This window comes from Amblyraja radiata, chromosome 1, assembly GCF_010909765.2.
Source record: "Amblyraja radiata isolate CabotCenter1 chromosome 1, sAmbRad1.1.pri, whole genome shotgun sequence".
Taxonomy (NCBI): Eukaryota; Metazoa; Chordata; class Chondrichthyes; order Rajiformes; family Rajidae; genus Amblyraja; species Amblyraja radiata.
Genome location: NC_045956.1, coordinates 177275369 through 177298896, shown reverse-complemented (window position 1 = coordinate 177298896; position 23528 = coordinate 177275369). Strand labels below are relative to the sequence as shown.

The 23528-nt window shown below is 47.1% G+C and overlaps 1 protein-coding gene across 5 annotated transcripts in view; it reads right to left on the bottom strand.

Annotated features, from left to right (window-relative positions):
* dnaaf9 (dynein axonemal assembly factor 9) overlaps window positions 1–23528 on the bottom strand; it is a 107301-nt gene that overhangs the window by 78041 nt on the left and 5732 nt on the right. For all 5 annotated transcript variants that reach the window (XM_033035570.1, XM_033035586.1, XM_033035580.1 and 2 more), the window contains one exon: window positions 22822–22901. In XM_033035570.1, the coding sequence (XP_032891461.1) occupies window positions 22822–22901 (80 nt within the window). The remainder of the gene's footprint in view (window positions 1–22821; window positions 22902–23528) is intronic.

Here is a 23528-nt window from a genome sequence, read left to right as displayed (position 1 = left end):
CCCTTCCTTCCCCCCTCTCCCCTCCTCCACCCCCCTCCCCTACACCCCATCCCTTTCCCCCTCCTCTCTATTCCCTCTCCGCCCTCCCCTCTCTCTCTCCCCCCCCTCTGCCCCACCTCCCCTCCACACCCTCCCTTTCCCCCCACCCTCCCCTCCTCTCCCCCTCTCCACTCCCCCCTCTACCTCCCGTTCCCCCCTCCTCCACCTCCCCGCCACCCCCCCTTCTTCCACCCTCCTCTCCCCCCTCCACCCTTTCTTCCCCCACTCCTCCCATCTTCCTCTACCCCTTGCCTCTCTCCCCTCCCTTCCCCCCCTCCCCTCCACCACCCCCCTTCCCCGTCTCCCCACACCCCTCCTCTCTCCCCTCTACTCTCTCTCCCCCTACCCTTCCCCCCTCTGTCCCCCCACCCTCCCCCTCTCACCCCCGTGTGTACGGGGGGTGGTTAGTGTGTGTGTGACGTCGCAGGCCCCCCACCCACCGCAACCGTGCGTTGAGGGGACGGGACCCAACAGGTCCCCCCTGGTCTAGTTATATATTAAAAAGTAAACAAATCAAAATAAATATGTACTGAAGCTGCTCATTCTGGTTTGTCTTTGCTAGGATAACTAGTTGGACATAGACCGTGAGCAATGAGCAAAATTTTAGTTGTTATCCATGGGAGAAATCCGGGTACTTCACAACTGTCTTGCAAACACGACCAGCATGTGTATGATAAAGACCATCTCCATTCTTCCTTCCCCCCCCCCCCCCCCCCGAGGACAGAGCAGGTGATGAAGCAGGACTGTGGTGCAGGCGAAGTCGTCACTGGCAGAGGAGCCATTGCAGACGAGGGTTGTTGTGCTGGTATAGGTGGAAGAGTGCTGCGAGACACAGACGGAAGTATACTTGTACGGTCAGGATAATACGGAGGAGGAACTGGCTCGTTCACAGGCAAGATATGTTATCTGTTACGCCTGTAGGTGCGCCATTGGCACTGACCATATACGAGTGTGGTTCAGAAGCAATTCCAGAAATCTCACCAACACGGTGATGGCCTTTGTCAGTCTGTAAACGGACCACCTTGTTCAATGGTGGCAGTGGCCTACTTGTTTTATCAAACCATTGTTTTTGAATGTCACGCTTATGTTGTAACCTGGATTGAACCTCCTCAGTTGGGATCACCTGTGGGATCAATGCCTGATCCGCCACAGGCACCGTGGCACGGGTCTGCCTCGACAATAAGCGTTGAGCGGGTAAACCCAAAATGGGGTCACGGGAGATGTTGCGTAAGTTGAGCAGGTCCAGGAATACGTTGGAATTAGCTCTGTACAAACGTTCCATGAGCTGTTTGGCACTCTTGACAGCCCGCTCAGCCAGTCAATTCGACTGAGGATATTCACGGCTGCTAGTAATATGGCGGAAATTCCAGCGTATAGCAAACTCCCTGAAGTGCTGGATGGTGAAATGACTGCCGTTGTCAGTTAACAGTCTGCCCGGAGATCCATGGACTGAAAAATGGCGATAACTTCGAAATCACCCCGCTATAAGTGGGGCTGCTGAGAAATCGATGTCAAACCATCCTGAATATGAATCGACGAGTACCTGGTACTGCTTGCCATGCCATTCAAATATGTAAGCTGCCACTGTAGATCACGGGAGTGCAGGTACCGGATGTGAAAGAAGTGGTTGCTTTTGCTGGTGAGGTGCCAAGCTGTTGTACATTGCACAGGATGCCATATTCTCGGTGATGTAGTCGGCCATGCCAGGCTAGTAAAACATGCCCGTAGGACAGTAACTTCAGCGCCTGGGTGCCCTGCATGGACAGCGTTAAAATACTTGTTGTGTAGTGAAGCAGCGACCACAGCCTTGTGTGCTTTTAAAACAATGCCATCCTGCAACACTAGCTCATCACGGATGGCAAAGAAAGGCCGGACTGGCAGCGGAACGTTGTAGTGCTTGCCTGGCCAGCCACGCTTAATGACGGAGGTAAGCGACTGTAGAGTACTGTCAGCAGCAGTGTGGGCAACTAAATCCTCCATATAGGATGAAGGGATAAAAGACATAAAATTCCAATAAAGTAATCGTCTGGCGAGGGCGGATCCTCGCAGGTCTTCCGGGGTGCATGCGAGAGAGTGTCGGCCAGGTGCACATCCTTACCGCGTTTGTGGATCAGAATAATGTCATATTTTTGAAGTTGCAGCAACATCTGCTGTAGGCGCGCTGGAGAGGCGTGGATCGGTTTGTTAAAAATGCTGATCAGAGGTTGGTGGTCAGTTTCAATCGTGACCGTGTGTCCAAAGATAAAATCGTTGAATTTCTTGCAGGCGAAAACAACCGCCAACAGCTCTTTCTCAATTTGGGCATATCGTTGTTCTGTGTCAGTCATAGTGTGCGAGGCATAGGCAACAGGCTTATTTCCGTTACCATCATTCTGAAGACATGCTGCACCTAGTCCGTTTGTGAGGCGTCACAAGTCCGTGTACCTGACAGGCAGCCTGCCCAGCTTATCATCAAACAAAACCTTGTATTGTGTCAGGATTTGATGATTTAAGTCACAGTCTGTAGTCAGATGACAAACAGAAGGTTTGACGGTAATTTGGCCCATGTCTAGACATGCGTTGGCACCCAGCAGAGATGGCACATTTTCATGAACCACATAGAAATCCAGGTTGTGGACAGGTGAGTTAAGACAGCAGCGTAACTCAACTTGACCGATAGGGTGCACTCAACCTCCTGCGAATGGAACAAGGGATGCAGCCGTTGGAGAAACAGTCTCTGTTTTTCGCAACTTTTGGAACACAGCCAGACAGTTAACATTGCAGCGAGCTCTAGAATCTACTTTCAGATAAAGAGTTTTGCCATTAATGAGCAAAGCGACCTTGGGGTCTAGTTGTTTATGCATTAATTCAGACAAAGCATGCACATCGACATCAACACCTACATTCGCCAGCAGCCTATAAATCCATGGGAGGTACACAAAAAAGCTGGCGAAACTCAGCGGGTGCAGCAGCATCTATGGAGCGAAGGAAAAAGGCAACGTTTCGGGCCGAAACCCTTCTTCTTATAAATCCATGGGAGCTGGTTGTGAGAAATCTGAGATAGAGCTTTCACGGCCAAGCGTATTAACAGATTGTCTTGTTGAACTCTGTTGTTACGTGAACAACAGCACATAAGGAAATTGTTTCTTTTGTTGCAAAATCGACATAATTTTCCATACGCAGGGCAACGGTCACGAACAGCGGCATGTGAACCCCCACAGTTAAAGCAATTGTCAATCAGTCTCAACTTGGCATCCGGCACGTGAGAAAAACGAGGAGAGATTTGATAAGACATACCAGCAGCATTAACTTCACGAGTAGTAGTGTCCCAAAACTTTGATGTGAGCATCAGCCATTTCAGCAATGCGACAGCGGTTTTCAGCAGTCTCTAGGGTAAGGTCAGCATCCCGCAGAAGCTCGTCGCGTAACTTATCATTGCGGATGCCATGAATCATACGGTCACGGATTAGGCTGTCACATATATTTCTGAAATCGCACTGACTTGCGATGTGCTTCAGTGCACTGATGTATAACTCCACAGGTTCTCCCTGTCTCTGGCACCGGGAAAAAAACAGTTGCTGTTCAATCACTAAATTTGTTTGTAACCCACATAATTGTCGAAATTTGCGCAGTAAGCAGTCAGGATCTCGAATGGATTCAGCAGGAGCAATCTGGACACCAGCCAGAACTCTAACCGGTTCATAGCAAAATCTTCTGGCACGACGAGCAGCTTCTGTGCCTGCCAAATTAAGAAGGATTGACGCTCGAACACCAGGATCAGCAGTAGGGTGAGCCGCTTCAATGTAGATTGAGAAATCGTCTTCAAATGCACGCCAACGTTCTGCGAGATCGCCATCAAATACCAGGACCTCTGGTTTTCTGAGAGAAGCCATTGCAATACAGTTGAAAAACAATAAATTAAAATAAAAGCAATATAATTAAGCAAGGAGTGAGTTTGTGTACTCTGACACTTCTGACACCAAGTTGTGATGTTGCTGTTCAAATAACTGAAGTCTTACACCGTGATAAAGGTCCAAAGACTTTATTAATGTTACACCATCGGTAACTTCATACTTGCACGATTCTCTAATAATGTGGGAACCAGGCAGGATGGGTTACAGTAAACTAGTGGTCGTAACTACAAAAGCATGACTCATAACATGAGCGACACTGATCAACAATACTCTGCCATGGGGAAAGGACTCTTATTTTTCTGCCCCATCTATCTATCCCTCATGATTTTAAATGCATCATGTCCCACCTCGAACTCCTCTGCTCTAAGGAAAACAAAACCAGTCTGTCCAGTCGGTCTTCATCCCAGTAACTCCACTGTGAACTTCCTCTGCACCCTCCCCAATGCAATTGTATTCTTCCTATATGATAACCAGCATTGTACACAATGAAGTTCATGGAGTCATATAGCACAAAAATAGGCCTTTTGGACTAGCTTATCCATACTGACCATCAAGAATCTGAGGAAATACATTCTTGCCATAGAGGGAGTACAGAGAAGGTTCACCAGACTGATCCCTGGGATGTCAGGACTTTCATATGAAGAAAGACTGGATAGACTCGGCTTGTACTCGCTAGAATTTAGAAGATTGAGGGGGGGATCTTATAGAAACTTACAAAACTCTTAAGGGGTTGGACAGGCTAGATGCAGGAAGATTGTTCCCGATGTTGGGGGAGTCCAGAACAAGGGGTCAGTTTATGGATAAGGGGGAAATCTTTTAGGACCGAGATGAGAAAAACATTTTTCACACAGAGAGTAGTGAATCTCTGGAATTCTCTGCCACAGAAGGTAGTTGAGGCCAATTCATTGGCTATATTTAAGAGGGAGTTAGATGTGGCTCTTGTGGCTAAAGGTATCATGGGGTATGGAGAGAAGGCAGTAACAGGATACTGAGTTGGATGATCAGCCATGATCATATTGAATGGCGGTGCAGGCTCGAAGGGCCGAATGGCCTACTCCTGCACCTGTTTTCTATGTTTTTGAACCTTCTGAATTTGTAGTCGGCAGGGCAGTAATCGGCATATTGCCAACTTGGATGTGTTGTGCATACTAACGTGCTGTTAGCGCCCCCTTAAAACTATCTAGGGAAGGTGATTTTATTATATTGTTGTCTAGTTTATTCCATTCCCTTAAGGTTCTTACAAAGAATGAGTTCTTATAAATATCTGTCCTGGCGAATGGGGTTTCTATTTGCATATCAATACTCTTTCTTGTTCTCCTTTCTGTTGAGTATGTTTTGTATCTATCTGCAGTTATGCCCACGATCCCCTTTTGAATCTTGTACAACATGGCTACTCTGTCCCTTGCTCTTCATGCCCATCTACGCTAGGTTTGGTCAGTCTTTTATAGCTCAATTAGATATTTTTTAATGTTGTGAGCATACATACCCTTCATTGCAACCAACCTCTAGGTGGAAAAAAAAATGTCCTTTGTTCCCTGCTAACACATATACTTGTTTTAAGTATCTGTATGTCATCCATCAAGTCTTCACACTGCCTTAGTTGCACTAAGGACTCTGGGCTTTTGCTATGTTTTGAAATAATATTGGGGTTTTTTATACATTAAACTTTTTTTCATTTATTCACTGTGTACTCAATACTGAATACTGTGTTTATAGACCTGTTATCTGCTGCAAGTAAGGATTTGTGTAGGAAGGAGCTACCTCGCCAACAGTCTGTCTGTCCCTTCCTTCCTTTTTTGTTTGTTTGTGAAATTTCTTATTTTTAAATGTCCAACTTTCCGTTGCCATTACTACACGGGTAAGTTGGAATGATCTTACACAGACGAAAAGAACGGATCTTCCAGTCGTCATTTCCAGCTTAATTGGTTCTTTATTGAAGTAATTGTACAGACAAAAAGATGAACATACCAGATCCTCTTTATTCTTAAACAAATTATGGCTTTCTGTTCTTACTATCTGGTAAGAACTATGTTCTCTCCAACTCCCATGCCTGATCTGATCTGGTCACTCCCTGTCCAATATGATAGATGTAAGGCCCATCTATGCATCAAATGCCTGCCCCAAGCGTTCAAAATAATACTGCTAGAAATATCTTGACAAAATAATATAGTATGCCAACAATAACTAGCCAAAGCATAAATGGCTTCTATACACCGGCCCCTAATTGTTCTACGTATATAACAAAACAATCACCAATAAACATTAAAAGGAGCCATAAAAGCTTTACATATTATCAAAAACAAAAGTATGTATGTGTTGCATTTAATCTTCTCTGGTGATTCTTCAATCTTCTTCTTTTCCTTCTTATTTGGCATCTTGGAGCAGACATATCTTAGTTATCGGTCTTACCAAGATGTTGCTCTTTGTCTGAAGTCGTACTGTACGCACAAGATCTTGTGCATCTGGTATGATCTCCAATTAGCAAGGAGCCTTGTGGTGCATTGGAATCAACCTGGATATCACCTGGTATAAAGCATCTCCTTACCCTTGATCATCTTTGTTGTTCTTGGATTAGAGGCAAGTATTCTTGTGTTCACCATTTCCAAAAAAGGTCTGCCATATATTGTACGTATCTCCATCTGCGTTTAATGCACAAATATTCCTTCAAAAAGAGTCCAGGTGGTAGTATTGGCTTGGATTTCAACAGAAGATGGTTTGGTGTAAGTGCTTCCAGGTCCATTGGATCATCAGAACTCTTGGTAATGAGTCGATCATTCAAAATTGCTTCAACTTCACAAAATAAAGTTTGCAATCCTTCATCGTCCAGAACTTGTTGTTTAAGAAGCGGTCGGCTATTAGTCCTCTAGAGGCTTCATCTGTAGGATTTTCCTTTGTGCCTACATATCTCCATTGTAATACATCAGTTGCATCCCTTACAAAAGAGATCCTATTTGCTATAAATGTTTGGAAGCATTTGGTTTTGTTGTTGATGTACTTAAGCAATCAGTCCAGAAGATGGATTGATCCAGCGGTAACTGTAATTCCTTTCTCAGCATTATGTCAACTCTGACAGCTAGGACGACAGCTGTAAGCTCCATTACAATACAATACAATATTTATTGTCATTTGAGCCTCAGTGAGGCTCAAACGAAATTCCGTTTCCACAGCCATACAAACAAAGACAATTTCCTACAGACATACACACAATTTAATTCACACAAACATCCATCACAGTGAACCCACTGTGATGGGAGGCAAAGTCTTTTCTCTCCCCTGTTCTCCATGTCTCTCCCGATGTCCAAGCCCCAGGCGGGCGATGATAAGTCCCACGGCCATTTTAGGCCGTGCCGGGCGATTTATGGCCCCGCTCCCGGTCTAAAGTCACAATGTTGGAGCCCCCGGCGGGCGCTGTAATGTCCCACGGCCATGAAGCCGCGCCGGGCGATGTACGGCCCCGCTCCGGGTCGTTCCAACCCCGCGACACGGGATGGAGAAGTCGCCTTGCGGGAGCTCCGGGATGCAGTCTCCTCAACCGGACCCGCGAGCTCCCGATGTCCCGACAGTCCACCGGACCTGCGGCTGCGTTGCTGGAGCCTCCGAGCCCCAGGAGTAGAGTCGCAGCAGCGCGTCACCACCGCTCCCCACGCTCCGAGGCCGGCCAGCCCCACAATGGTGAGTCCGCAGCTCCGCAGTCTCCCGAGCCCCCGGGTCGTTCAGGTTGGAGGCCGCTCCACGGTGCTAGGCCCCAACGACAACGGAGACGCGACAGGGAAAAGGTCGGGTCTCCCGTACAGGGAAGAGATTTTAAACGGTTTCCCCCTTCCCCCCCCCTCGCCCCCCACATATACACATTTAAAACCAGTATTAAAAAACACCAACACCACATTAACTAGACACAAAATTAAAAAAAAGACAGACAGGCTGTAGGGGCCGCTGCAACGGGTGAGTCACGCCGCTCTCGTCTATACCAGCTATTCTGGGAATCGTCATTTGTTTCAATGGTGACACTCTGGATTTTACCATTATGAATGCAACATGCACCTCCTTGTTCTTATCTTCCAGTCTTAGATATGAAACAGTACTGTAGCCACTTCTGCTTGCGTCTAAAAAGTGGTGCAGGTGTGCATATCTAATTTGACCAAAGTTTGCAGGCTTCATGCACCAGTCCACTTTAAATTCCAACATCTTGTTGAGATCTACTAACCATCCTGCCCATCGCTGAGAGAAGGTTTGCGATATGTTCTCATCCCATCCGAGTTTTTCTTTACAGAGCTCTTGCATAATCAGCTTGACCGGCAGAATAAATGGTGCTATAAATCCTAAAGGGCCGTATATCGAGCCAACCACGGACAAGATGCCCTGTCTTGTGTATGGTCCAGAGCTGCATGGTCCTAAGCTCCAGTTGTGTGTGGTCCAAAGTTTTAGCAGAGCATTCCAGTATTCTAGTACCTGAAAATCAGTATTTTGCTGAGGAAATCAGTATTTTTACGCGGTGCCATTTTGCTGAAAAAAATGCTGTTTTTTTTTATGTGCGGTCATACCCATGTAAGAGTACAAGAATGCATAACTTTACTATCAATTGACATGTCTTCTACGCACCTTACTTAACAGTGCATTCATTGCCATCTCTTTGTATACTTCAGTTTGAACGGCTGCTTCCTGCTTTTAGCACCAGATAATGATGGAGAAGCCATTTTGGATGCCTCCTTCTCCCTCCCTCGCTCTCTCTCCCTCCTTCCTCTTTCCCTCCCGCTCCCTCTCTCTTCCTCCCACTCTCGCCCTCCTTTTTTTCTCCCTCCCTCTCTTATTCCCTCCATCCCTCTCTCCTTCTCCCTCCCCGAACAGTCTGTGACCCATAGCACTATGTGTAAAGCCCATAGCGCTATGTGTAAAGGCAATAGCGCTCCAGCTGGTAGCGTTATAATTAGAACCCATAGCGCTGTTCCTTTAAACTCCCACGCGTTAAATTGACAGCGCTCAGCTTAAACCTGTAGCGGAACAGGCAGATCAAAAAATAATTAGATTTAATCTGCTATAATTTTTAGAGTTACAGTATGACTTTTTATATCCTTGCATTTTTTAAGCAGCCAGATGCTAAGGGCACGCAACGATGCCTTTAAATCTGCCTACCGTGCTGCCAGGTCGAACCTGAACAAAGGTATAAAAAAGGCCAAAGACATCCACAGGCAAAGGGTGGAAGACCAGTTCAATACCGCGGACACCAGAAGCATGTGGCAGGGTGTCAGGGACATCACTGACTACAAGAGCAGCCCCGCCTGCCCCCACGGTGATATCGCACTGGCCAACGAACTAAACACCTTCTTTGCCCGCTTCGAAACTGGCAACACTACCAGGAGTGGAATAACCCCGGCCATGGCGGAGGGACAGGCCTTAACACTGAGCACTCAGGAGGTACAGTGCGCTCTGCGTAGGATCAATCCACGCAAGACTGCAGGCCCGGATGGATTCCAGGGAAGGGTACTAAAGGACTGTGCTGTACAGCTGGCGGAGGTATTCACGAGAACTCTTTAATCTGTCTCTATCTCTGGCAACGGTCCCCAAGTGCCTGAAAACAGCTACCATAGTGCCGGTGCCGAAAAAGTCTAGAAACATAGAAAATAGGTGCAGGAGTAGGCCATTCGGCCCTTCGAGCCTGCATCGCCATTCAATATGATCATGGCTGAAGGCTAAAGTCACCAACCTGAATGACTACCGCCCGGTTGCCCTAACTCCAATACCAATGAAGTGCTTCGAAAGGCTGGTCCTCTCCCACATCAAATCCAGCATCCCTGCCTCACTGGACTCTCATCAATTTGCATACAGGGCAAATAGATCGACAGAAGATGCCATCTCTCTGACATTTCACACTGTCCTGACTCACCTGGATAGACAGGGCACGTACGTAAGGATGCTCTTCATTGACTATAGCTCTGCATTCAATACGGTCATCACTACCAAGCTCACCACCAAACTCCACCAGCTAGGCCTCAGCTCGCCGATATGCGATTGGATCCAGAACTTTCTGACGGAGCGACCGCAGAATGCGGACTCACTGCCTGGGCTATCTCCACTATCACCCTGAGCACCGGCACACCACAGGGCTGTGTACTAAGCCCCATGCTCTACTCCCTCTTCACTCACGACTGTGTTCCTGCATTCGACACCAACACCATCGTGAAGTTTGCAGACGACACAACAGTGATTGGGCTGATCACCAACGGTGATGAAACAAAATACAGAGTGGAGGTGCAGAACCTGGCGGACTGGTGCACACGTAACAACTTGTCACTAAACACCTCCAAGACCAAGGAGCTGATTATTGACTTCAGGAGGTCCCATAATGGAGAATACGCTCCAATCTCCATCTACGGGGAAAGTGTGGAGAGAGTGTCCAGCTTTAAGTTTCTGGGCACTCGCATTTCAGAGGACCTCACATGGTCCACCAACACCACTGCGCTGGTCAAGAAGGCACAGCAACGACTGTTCTTCCTGAGGACATTAAAAAAGACTGGTCTGCCCCAACAGCTGCTGACAACCTTCTACCGCTGCACCACAGAGAGCATATTAATGTATGGCATCTATGTGTGGTATCTCAGCTGCACGGAGGCGGAGAGGAGAGCTCTTCAGCGCGTCGTCCACAGAGCGCAGAGGATTATTGGGACACAGCTATCAGCCTTGGAGGGCATCTACCACACACGGTGCCTCAGGAAGGCCGTCAGCATCCATAAAGACTCCTCACACCCTTGTAATGGACTGTTCGAACTACTTCCCTCCGGCAGACGTTACAAGGCCTTCTACGCCCAAACCTCCAGACTCAGAAACAGCTTCATTCCCAGAGCTATAGCGGCTCTGAACCGGCCCTGCTGAGTGCCCCCCACATCCCACCTGGACTGTCTCCCTCAGATGGTCACGTCGCACAGTTTATTTATCTTTTTTTTTTTTTGACATCGGTTGGAAGCTGCATACCTAATCTCGTTGCACTGATGTGCAATGACAATAAAATATATTATTATTATTATTATTATGAAACAGGAAGTAAGGACGATTTTTTTTAAATCCGTATTTTATAAAGCCAATCTGAACATCAGTATTCTTATCGCATTTCCGTACAAAATATGGAAAATCCATACTACTTGGCAGCTCTGATGGTCGTTCCTGTGCTGCAATTCTGAGCTTGAACATCTGTTTCAAAGTACCAGTACAATCCCAGTGCCCTTTCCATAGGCAAATTGTCTTTGTCCAAATCCAACTCCCTGGTCTCCTTGGCTCTGTTTTCTTGAGGAATGGTTGGCAATACAGCACGGCTGTTACTGATCCAATTTGACAGCATGAATCCTCCCATTTGGCAGAGGGAAGTCAGGTCATTTGCCATCCAAACTGTTTCCTGTTCCGAAAGCATGGATTTTAAATAATCATCTACATAGAAGTTGTTCTTTACTGTGTTTGTCACCCCTGCTGGAAAGTGAGCTTTGTTATCTTCAGCAGTCTTCCTTCATGCAAAGTTTGCACAACTTGGTGATGACACTGTCCAAAAAGATGTACCTTCATCCGGTATTCAACAAGATTTTGCTGCACATCACCCTCAGGTCACCACAGGAAACGCAAATAGTCAATATGCTTTTCTGATACCTTGACCTGAAGAAACATTGCTATATCAGCAATCAAAGCCACCAGTTCTTGTCTGAATCTGATAAGATCTCCAATGAATAAATTGGTAAAGTCTGGACCCTGCAGCAATTGGCAGTTAAGTTATACTCCTTTGAAGACTGCCCCACAGTCAAAGACCACTCTCAAGGTTCCTTCCTTGAGTGATACACCCCATGGTGAGGGATGTACCAGAGCTCTCCAACACTCCGATTCAGCTGGTCCACTAGTACCATTTCAGCATAATCATTCAGCAAACTGACATTTCCTTGTTTGAAAGGTAAGTCTAGACAATAGTGTCCGTCGATACGATACAATTTATTTGTCATTTGGACCCCTTGAGGTCCAAACAAAATGACGTCAATCATCTTTGCTGAGCAATTCATAATAACCAAGAACTTTACCTCTTCTTTGGATATTTCCTCTGTTTCCTTGCTGGTTTTTTCACTGAAGTCTTGATTGTATTGCTTGACCAGCAGCTCTTCTAAGTTTACAATGGATATTCGATTGACAGCAGCAGCAGGGCAACCATTTTCATCCCTGCTGTCATTGTCTCTTCGCAAGAGACTGTAGCGGCACCTAGTGGTTCAGCCTCTCCTGCTATACGAATCGTCAGCATCCCTGGGAAGGAGTCACGAGATATATGTGGGTGTGGCCTAGTATATAAGTCCTGACCTTCCCTCTCTCGCTCTTCTGCTTCCTCTGACTTCATGAGTGTCCTGCCACCGCAGCAGGAGCACAACCGAGCCCACGAGGCAACAGCCTCTCAGCAAAAACAACTATGTTAGAGCGCTAAATGTCTTTGCTGACTTTGGTGCCTTCCCACACAGTGGGAAACTTTGATTCTGCTGTGTGGGGATGTTTTATGTCAAACCCTATAGTGTGTTGTGTCCCTTTTTATATTGTATTGCTGTATGGGAATTTCATTTCACTGTGCCATCTGGCACATGTGATGAATAAATCTATCTTGTATCTTGTATCTTGTCCATGTATTTCTAACTTACAATGCCTGAATAAACAATCAATTTATTCACGACGTTTGCGCCTCTACATTGGTGACCCGATGTTCCAAAACGTATTTTGGATTTCAGATTGGTGGTGACCTGATGTCTGCAGCCGACAGCCCAGCCCAGCTACGGTAATTAGCGCTATGTGTGTAGCCATCAACTCTGCGCGGCAACCGGACACCACCTTGGGACCTGCCGCCGTCTTGGGCTCTGCCGCCATCTTGGGCCCTGTCCCCTTCCACCTATGCCTGGCCTAGTAGACCGCAGGCTGCCAGGGTCGCCCGACCGCGTCCCTGGCCCACCGCAGCAGCCAGCGGCGCAGCAGCCTCGGCCCTCGCTTTCCCTTCGCAGGACCTGCCCGGAGCTGCCCACCGGGACTGAGAGACCGCGTCTGCCGTTGCTTCCCCACCAGCCGACACTCCCCAACCAGCTGCTACAGGGGCTGCGAGTGTAGCAGCCCAGCATCACCGTCACCGCCCCCCAGCTTCACCGGCTCCCACCTGACAGCCTCGGGGGCGGGGAGAAAGACCGGGCCATCTCAAACTTTTGTTTCCTGTCCTACCCTGCTTGATTTGAATCACGGAACTTTCAGCATCCTACCACTTTGGACTTGGTGTATATTTTCCATTTTACTCTGTAATGTCTTAGCTTATTGTTATTAGTTTCTTGTTGTTGCTGACGTCTTTCTCACGATCCCCTGCTGGTCAACATGACTGGTTTATCCCTCGTGCGTCGTGCGTTTTTTGCGTTGGTCTTCTGGCGCCGCTCGGCATACCTCGGGATCGCCCACAGCCGGAGCGTCGACTGCGCCCGCGGGCCCCTCATCCCGACTCACCGCCGGGGTGCCACCGACCCCACAGCAAGAGCCGCACTCGATCTTGTCTCCGCACCCTTTTTCGACGTCTGCCCTCACGGTCTGCCTCCGGTTCTGGGAGGGGGTCCTGTAGCGGCACCTACTGGTTCAGCCTCTCCTGCTATATGAATCCTCAGCATCCCTGGGAAGGAGTCACGAGATATATGTGGGTGTGGCCTAGTATATAAGTCCTGACCTTCTCTCTCTCGCTCTCTTGCTCTTCTGCTTCCTGACTTCATGAGTGTCCTGCCACCACAGGAGCACAACCGAGCCCACGAGTCAACAGCCTCTCAGCAACAACAACTACAACTATGTTAGAGTGCTAAACGTCCATGTATTTCAAACTTACATTGCCTGAATAAACAATCCATTTATTCACAACGTTTGCGCCTCTACAAGACCATAGATGACCGACCCCAGTGAGGTCCTCATGGCGAATGGTCCATCCCCAGCTCCCATGGTTCCAATACCTTCAAAGCATTAGTTCCGACGAGTAGGTCGATGCCAGAGTCTATTACAGGAATCTTGATAGCCTTCAAGGAAGGCCATTGTTTCATAGAAACATAGAAAATAGGTGCAGGAGTAGGCCATTCGGCCCTTCGAGCCTGCACCGCCATTCAATATGATCATGGCTGATCATCCAACTCAGTATCCTGTACCTGCCTTCTCTCCATACCCCCTGATCCCTTTAGCCACAAGGGCCACATCTAACTCCCTCTTAAATATAGCCAATGAACTGGCCTCAACTACCTTCTGTGGCAGAGAATTCCAGAGATTCACCACTCTCTGTGTGAAAAATGTTTTTCTCATCTCGGTCCTAAAACATAGAAACATAGAAATTAGGTGCAGGTGTAGGCCATTCGGCCCTTCGAGCCTGCACCGCCATTCAATATGATCATGGCTGATCATCCAACTCAGTATCCCGTACCTGCCTTCTCTCCATACCCTCTGATCCCCTTAGCCACAAGGGCCACATCTAACTCCCTCCTAAATATAGCCAATGAACTGGCCTCGACTACCCTCTGTGGCAGAGAGTTCCAGAGATTCACCAAAGATTTCCCTCTTATCCTTAAACTGTGACCCCTTGTTCTGGACTTCCCCAACATCGGGAACAATCTTCCTGCATCTAGCCTGTCCAACCCCATAAGAATTTTGTACGTTTCTATAAGTTCCCCCCTCAATCTTCTAAATTCTAGCGAGTACAAACCGAGTCTATCCAGTCTTTCTTTATATGAAAGTCCTGACATCCCAGGAATCAGTCTGGTGAACCTTCTCTGTACTCCCTCTATGGCAAGAATGTCTTTCCTCAGATTAAGAGACCAAAACTGTACGCAATACTCCAGGTGTGATCTCACCAAGACCCTGTACAACTGCAGTAGAACCTCCTTGCTCCTATATTCAAATCCTTTCAGGTCTTCCTGTCTGAGAATGTTCATAAGAGAAACAGGCATGGTCTTATGTGTGAACATATGTGTTAAATGTATGTTTTTAGTGTTCTTTAGCTTGTTTTATGTGGGGGGGGGGGGGGGGGGAGTTGGGGTAACCTTTTTCTAATCTCTTACCTCGACGGAGATGCTTTTTCTTCCCGTATCGTATCTCCGTCCGCACTGCGGCCTAACATCTAGGAGTTGGTGGCCTTTCCTGGAGATTGACTTTGAGAGCTCCACCACGGGGCCTGCGGACTTTAACATCGTGGAGCTTGCGATCCCTTTGCCAGAGATCAACCTCAGAGCTCCAACTGTGGATGCCTGCAGATTTTAACATCGCGGAGCTCGCGGTCTCTGGTTAGAGACCGACTTTTGGGAACTCCAAGCCGCGGGAGCTTCGATCTCCCCGATGCGGGAGAATAAAAGAGTTCTACAGGAGCTTCGATTGTTCTACAGGAGCTTTGATCGCCCCGACTGCAGATGGTTCGACTGCACCGACCGCGGGAGAATAAAAGAGGAAGAAGTTTGGACTTAATTGCCACAGTGAGGAAAGTGGGGAATCCGCTGTGGTGGATCAACTGTGATGGAGTTGCATACCTTGTTGCTTTTTTTTAGTATGGCTGTATGGTAATTCGAATTTCACTGTACCTTAATTGGTACATCTATATTATTATACTAAAACTCTTCCCTTTGTTCTTGTGTCTGTGTGGGCCAGGGTTGTGTCAGCTTTCTGTCAATGTCCTTAATTCCTATCTTCTTCCAAACGCTAGGCCACAGCCTTCCCATTTTCACACATGCTACTCACATTTTTCCCGCGGACGCAATAAATATCTTCCCGTCGCATTTCAACCTATATTTCCCAAGTTACTAATCTTTTAAAAACAGTTTCAAAATATTAAAGATTTTCAAGCTCTCATTTTGAAGAAAAAAATTCCGACTGACGTCACAATCCATTCGCACGTTCCGGGCACGAGGGGCACTACAGCATTCCAGCCCACTCGACCCGGCTAGGATCCCTCGCCCTCTCCATCTCTACCCTCCCTCCCCCCCACTCTACCCCCCCCTCCATCTTTGCCCCTCTCCACCCCCCCCTCCCTCTCTACCCCCCTCACCTCTCTACCCCCCTCACCTCCCTCCCCTCCTCCCTACGAGGGGAACTACAGCACTCCAACCCACACGGCTCCACTTGGCTCCGTTCGGCTCGGACCCGCTAAGACCAGCTCCGCTCGAAGAGGTGAGGGAGGGATTGGGGGAGTGGAGAGGAAATAAATCCTGGGGAGTTGTGGAGGGAGTGGGGGAATTGAGGGAGAGTGGGATGATTGAGGGAGAGTGGGGGGTAGGAAGAGATGTTCTTCTTCCTATGCCGTGCACAGTCTAAAGTTGTCGGACAACTTGTTCTATTTGATCTTATTTGAATGTGCAAAACAGGTTGATTGCATTTGTCGAAACAGGACGGACTACGTGAAGGTTGCAATCTCCCACCCCGGAGAGTTGTTCAAACGTCTACACTCCCTCTCCCTAACCCCCTCCCTCTCCGCCCCTCGCCCTCTCCCTCTTTACCAGTCAGCATGCCCTCTACTGTGCACCTGTAGAAGTTCAGGAGAATCCTCTTTGACATACCGAATTTCCGTAATCTTCTCAGGAAGTAGAGGCGCTGAGGTGCCGTCTTTATAATTGCAACAGTGCTGGGTCCAGGAAATATCTTCGGAAATATGCATGCCCAGGAATTTGACATTTTTGACCCTCTCCACCATCGTCCCAATGATGTAAACAGGATCCTTCCCCGACCAAAGTCCACAATCAGGTCCTTGATTTTACTGATGTTGAGAGCCAGGTTGTTGTGCTGGCACCATTTGGTCAATCGGTCGAATCGTCCAACAACAGTGATGTCGCTGGCGAACTTGATGATGGAATTCGCAATATGCCCTGCTATGCAGTCATGGGTATAGAGTGAGTAAAGCAGGGGGCTGAGCACGCAGCCTTGAGGTGCTCCCTTACTGATTGTTGCTGAGGAGGAAGTGTTTCTGCCAATTCGAACTAACTGTGGTCTGTGAATGAGTAAGTCGAGGACCCAGTTCCGTGAGCTTTTTTTTTTTTTTTAAATCAAAAATATTTATTCACATATTAAAATAGTATTGACAATACAATAAAACAAAACACCACCATAATACAAGACGAGCTAAACAATTATATTGCAATCCTTGTCAAGGATACATTCAACCCCCCTCGGTGCCCAGCGGTCCCGGAACTCCCTCAGGGTGCCCGTAGACAGGGCGTATTCCCTTTCCATCCGCACCCGGGCACGGACGTATCCCCGGAAAAGGGGCAGGCAGCTGGCTCGGGTAGAGCCCTCCACCGTCTGGCGCCGTGACTCGCGGATGGCCAGCTTGGCCAGGCCCAGGAGCAACCCAACCAGGACATCTTCAGCCCTACCCTCTCCCCTACGCACAGGGTGTCCAAAGATGAGGATGGTGGGTGAGAAATGCAAACAGAAGGCAAGGAGCAGCCCCTTTAGGTATTGAAACAGTGGCTGCAACAGTTCCGTGAGCTTGGTGGGGATGATGTTATTGAACGTCGAGCTGTAGTCTATAAACAACAGCCTGACGTAAGGGTTTTTATTGTCCAAGTAGTCCAATGCGGAGTGGAGCCAGTAAAATCGCATCCTCCGTTGACCTGTTGTGGCGGTAGGCGAACTGTAGTGGGTCGAGATTCTTGTCGAGGTAGGAATTGATATGCACCATAATCAACCTCTCAAAGCACTTCATCACAACAGACCATAGTACCACTGGTCGAGTCATTGAGGCATGTCACCTTACTCTTCTCGTGTGCCGGTATTATGGATGTCCTCTTAAAGCAGGTGGGAACCTCAGACCTCAGAAGTGAAAGGTTGAAAATGTCCGCAAAAACTCCCGCCAGTTGGTCTGCACAGATTTTGAGAATTTGACCGGTATACCATCAGGTCCAGGCGCTTTCCCAGGGTTCACCCCCCCTGAAGGATCTTCTAACGTTAGCCTCTGTGACTGTGATATGGGCCTCGGGAAGGCACATCAGTATTCTCCCTATCAAAGCGTGCGTAAAACGCATTGAGCTCGTCAGGGAGTGATGCTTCGCTGTCGTTTGAGCTGCCTCCTGATTTCGCCTTGTAGGAGGTGATGGCATTCAAGCCCTGCCACCGTTGCTGAACATCCGCCATCCTCCAGCTTAGAGCAGGTCCCTTTTGACCTTTTTGATGGCCTTGTCAAGGTCGTATCTGGACTTCTTATAGACCGCTGCGTCACCAGACCTGAATGCCCGAGATCTGATCTTCAGAAGTATGCGGATCTCATGGTTCATCCAAGGTGTCTGGTTAGGAAACACTCGGAAGGTTTTTGTTGGAACAGTCCTCCACACATTTCCTTATAAAGTCTGTAACGACTGTGGCGTATTCATTCAGGTCCGTTGCCGACTCCTTGAACATTGCCTGGTTCACAGACTCCAAGCAGTCCTGTAGTTGTTCCTCTGCCTCCCCAGACCAGCTCTTTGCAGTCCTCACCTCTGGTGGTGCTCTCTTCAGTTGCTGCGATGCTCCGCCGAGTCGGGGATTCCGCAGCGATCGGGGATTCCCTCCTTTTCAGAATTGTTTTGAAATAGTGCTAACGCCTTTAAATGTGTTAGCAGCTTGTTGGTCACAGCGCTGGTTTCTGCTGTTTCTTTTATCCAAGTAAGCTGAGAAAAGCTGTATTTGATTGTATTCTGTTCCGCTGCTGGCAATATGTCGCCACAAGCTGGCGCCATCTTGTGTAAAACGCACACCTCCAGATTCAGGGACAGTTTCTTCCTAGCTGTTATCAGGCAACTGAACCATCCTACCATCCTACCACAACTGGTGAGGAGTCCTGAACTACTATCTACCTCATTCGAGACCCTCACACTATCTTTGGTCAGACTTTACTGGCTTTATGTTGCACTAAACGTTATTCCCTTCATCATGTATCTGTACACTGTAAATGGCTCGATTGTAATCATGTATTGTCTTTCCGTTGACTGGTTAGCATGCACAAAAGCTTTTCACTGTACCTCGGTACACGTGACAATAAACTAAACTATGTACCTCAGCTCCTTACCCCTCAACCAATTGGAAGGTTTCTCTCCATCTACTTTGTCATACAAATTCATGACTTGTATTGCAAGAATAACATAAATCTACCACTGTAACTAAAGTCCTTAATTTCTCAAAGCATTTTGCTAAATCTCTGTTGCACCCAAAGCCAAATCACAAGTGGTGACGAGTCAATGTATAGGACATAAATAGATCACCTGGTTGAGTGATGCCACAACTACAATTTCTTGTGCAATGTCAACAAAACCAAGAAATTAATCGTTGACTTCAGAAAGGGGAAGTTGGGAGAACACATGCCAGTCCACACTGATGGGTTGGTGGTGGACTGAGTTAACAGCTTCAAATTCCTGTGCGCTAACATGTTGGGTGACCTATCTTGGTCCCAGTACATAGATGCACTGTAGACAGTATCCTGATTGGTAAAATCATCGACTAGTGTGGCAATTCTAATGCATAGGAATGCAAGAGTTTGCAGAGTATGGTGCGCTGCAGCCCAGTCCATCATGGGCACAACCCTCCGCACCATCAAAAGCATCTACGCGAGACTCTGCCTCACCTGCGACACCGTAATCCTACTTCAGCATGAACGGGAAGGCAGATTATTATCTGAATGGTGTCAGTTTAGGAAAAGGGAAAACGAGACCTGGTGTCCTTGTACATTAGTCACTGAAAGTAAGCATGCAGGTACAACAGGCAGTGAAGAAAGCAAATGGCATGTTGACCTTCATAACGAGAGGATTTGAGTATAGGAGCAAAGAGGTCTGTCTGCAGTTGTACAGGGCCCTAGTGAGACCACACCTGGAGTATTGTGTGCAGTTTTGGTCTCCTAATTTGAGGAAGGACATTCTTGCTATTGCCGGAGTGCAGCGAAGGTACACGAGGTTAAATCTGGGGATGGCAGGACTGTCATATGATGAGAGAATGGAGCGGCTGGGCTTTTATTAACTGGAATTTAGAAGGATGAGAGGGACTCTTATAGAAACATATAAAATTATTAAGGGATTGGACATGCTAGATGTTCTCGATGTTGGGGAAGTCCAGAACCAGGGGCCACAGTTTAAGAATAAGGGGTGGGCCATTTGGAACTGAGATGAGGAATTCGTGGAATTCTCTGCCTCAGAAGCATTGCAGAGAGTTAGATAGAGCTCTTAGGGGTATGGGGAGAAGGCAGGAATGGGGTACTGATTGTGGATGATCAGCCATGATCACATTGAATGGTGGTGCTGGCTCGAAGGGCCGAATGGCCTACTCTGCACCTATTGTCTATGCATCTAAGCAACTGAAAATGAAGGACAAGCTCTTGCACGACTGCAAACTTGTGTTTTCTAATTGTGCATTCTTGCAGCCTTTTTATATTCATCTGTCTTGAAGAATTTATTTATAATTTAGGTTTAATTTATTTTGTATTGTCTGCGTCTATGTGCCTGCAATGCCGCCTTGTTGCAAGCAAGGTTTTCACTGTACCTGTACCAGTGTGCATATTATGAAAATAAACTCGACCTGACGACTTGACTTGAAAATACAAGGAATGCAAATGCTGGTTTACAAAAAACCCCAAAGATCTGGAGTAGATAGGAGAGGGAGTAACGAGTGGTAGGAATATTGATTTCTCTAACTTTAAACAACCCCTGCACTGCCTCTCTCTCCATCCCTCGCACACCCAAGTCGAAACAGGTTCCCGTTCCCATCTTACAAACAGCTAACAATGGTCTGTTACCTTTATCATCATTACTTTTTTGCATATCTTTCATTCATTTGTTCTATATCTCTCTACATCATTCTCTATGTATCTCGTTTCCCTTCCCCAGACTAGTCTGAAGAAGGGTCTCAACCCGAAATGTCACCCATTCCTTCTCTCCAGATATGCTGCCTGTCCCCACTGACCTACTCCAGCATTTGTCTACCTGGAGCAACTCAGCAGGTTAAGTAGCAGCTCTGGAGGACATGGACATGCTATGTTTCATGTCAGGAACCTTTCTTCAGATTGATTGTAGAAGGGGGGAATTTGCTGGAAGAGAGGTGGGGGTGGGACATTGCCAGGTAAGTGATAGTTGGATACAGGTCATAAGGGATAGGAGTAGAATTAGGCCATTCGGCCCACCAAGTCTACTCCGCCATTCAATCATGGCTGATCTATCTCCTAACCCCATTCTCCTGCCTCCTCTACTAATCAAAAATCTATCTATCTCTGACTTAAAACTATCTACTGATGGCATCCACAGCCTTTTGTGGCAAAGAATGCCAGATTCACCATCCTCCGACTAAAGACATTCCTCCTCATCCTTTAATTCTGAGGCTATGACCTCTAGTCCTAGACTCTCTCACTAGTGGAAACATCTTCTCCACATCCACTCTATCCAAGCCTTTCACTATTCTGTATGTTTAAATTAGGTCCCCCCTCATTCTTCTAAACTCCAGCGAGTACAGGCCCAGTGCCGACAAAAGCTCATCATAGGTTAACCTACTCTTTCCTGGGATCATTCTTGTAAACCTCCTCTGGACCCTTTCCAGAGCCAGCACATCCTTCCTCAGATACGGTGCCCAAAATAGCTCACAATATTCCAAATGTGGCCTTATAGAGCCTCAACTTTACATCCCTGCTTTTGTATACAAGCCTGATTCGACCTGCAGATTAACATGTTGGGAATCCTGCACCAGCACTACCAGGTCCCTTTCCAAATCCGATTTCTGGATTCTCAGCCCATTTAGAAAATAGTCTACGCCTTTATTCCTACTACCACAATGCATGACTCCACACTTTGCTACACTATATTCCATCTGCCACTTCCCTGCGCACTCTCCCAACCTGTCCAAGTCTTTCTGCAGTCCCTGCTTTCTGCACACTACCTGTCACTCCACCTATTTTCGTATAATCCGCAAACTTTGCCACAAAGCCTTCAATCCCCTCGTTCAAATCATTAATCTACAACGTGAAGAGTAGCGGCCCCAGCACCAACCCTTGCAGAACTCCACTAGTCACCGGCAGCCATCCAGAAAAAGCACCCTATATTGTCACTCTTGACTTACTCCTGACTCTAGTGATTCATTAAATATCACCATCAATGCCTCCACAATCTCTAAAGCCACCTCTTTCAGAACCCTAGGGCGCAGTCCATCCGGTCCCGGTGACGTATCAACCTTCAGCCCTTCCAGCTTCCCAAGCACCTTCTCCCTAGTAATAGGTGAGGGGGGGCTATTAATTGGCAGAGGGTTGGCTAACCATTTAAAGTCCCTTCCCATGCCCATACTAACCTATCTGTCCTGGGTCTCCTCCATTCAGCATGAGGCCATATGCAAACCAGAGGAACATCATCTCATATTCCACTTAGGTAGCGTTGGCATGAACACTGAATTCTTCAATTTTAGGTAACTAACCTACAATCACCCACCCCCTTTTCTTCCCTCTCTCCTCCGTGGACATGCACCCATTGCTCCCTTTCCCCAGCCCCGACTTCCTTCCTCAAGCTTCACATTTCGAGACTTTTCTATACTTAACTCCTTATCTCACACTTTTGTCTTTTTATTTTTACCTCTTGTCCAACTCACTGCCAATCAAATACTCCCCCTCACCTGTATCCACTTATCACTTGCCTGGCTTCATCCCACCCTGACCTCTCTTCCAGCTTTCTCCACCCCTCTTCCCACTATCAGTTGGAAGAAGGGTCCCGATCCAAAAGATAACTTATCCATGTTCTGCAGACATGACCTATCGCTGACTTATTCCAGCACTTTGTATCTTTTTTTCACTTGAACTTCTTGTATTATCTACCAAACAAATTGAACATTGTAGCAACAAAAATAATATATAAATAATCAAGCAATTTGTAGTTGAAGCTTACAAACAAACGGTGAAACATACCCAGAATGCAGAGAATTCCATCAGATTTCTGCTTGTTGCTGTAATTCAGGAGGGCTTGCACTCGCCGAAGACGGCTGCAACTAAAATAAAAATGCATATCTGAAATAACAGCCCATTAAATTGTAGACTCAGAAATCAGAAGAAATCAAAATCCTATTTCTTGCAGAAGCCAAAAAATTGCTTGTTTTTTTACTAAATATTTATCATTGACAACAGTTATAGATTAAAGACATTGTTGCGATTTCAACAGATATGAAAGTTGTAATTGTTTTAAATAATTTCTACGGATTAGACGATTTTATTTTCCCACCCAAGAATCAAGAAACTTGATTAATTATCAATAAATCAAATGTTTGTGTCTTAGGGCTTTCCTACAGGTTTTGGGTGGCAAGGTAGTGCAGCGGTTGAGTTGCTGTCTTACAGCACCAGAGACCCAGATTTGATCCTGACTACAGGTGCTGTTTGTACGGAGTTTGTACTTTCCCCCCCGTGACCTGCGTGGGTTTTCTCCGAGATCCTCCTACACTCCAAAGATGTACAGGTTTATAGGTTAATAATAATAATAATAATAATATCTTTTATTGTCATTGCACGTCAGTGCAACGAGATTTAGTATGCAGCTTCCAACCGATGTAAAAGAAGAGTAAAATAAATAAATAGCTGTGTGACGTGACCATCCGAGGGAGACAGTCCAGGGGGGATGGGGG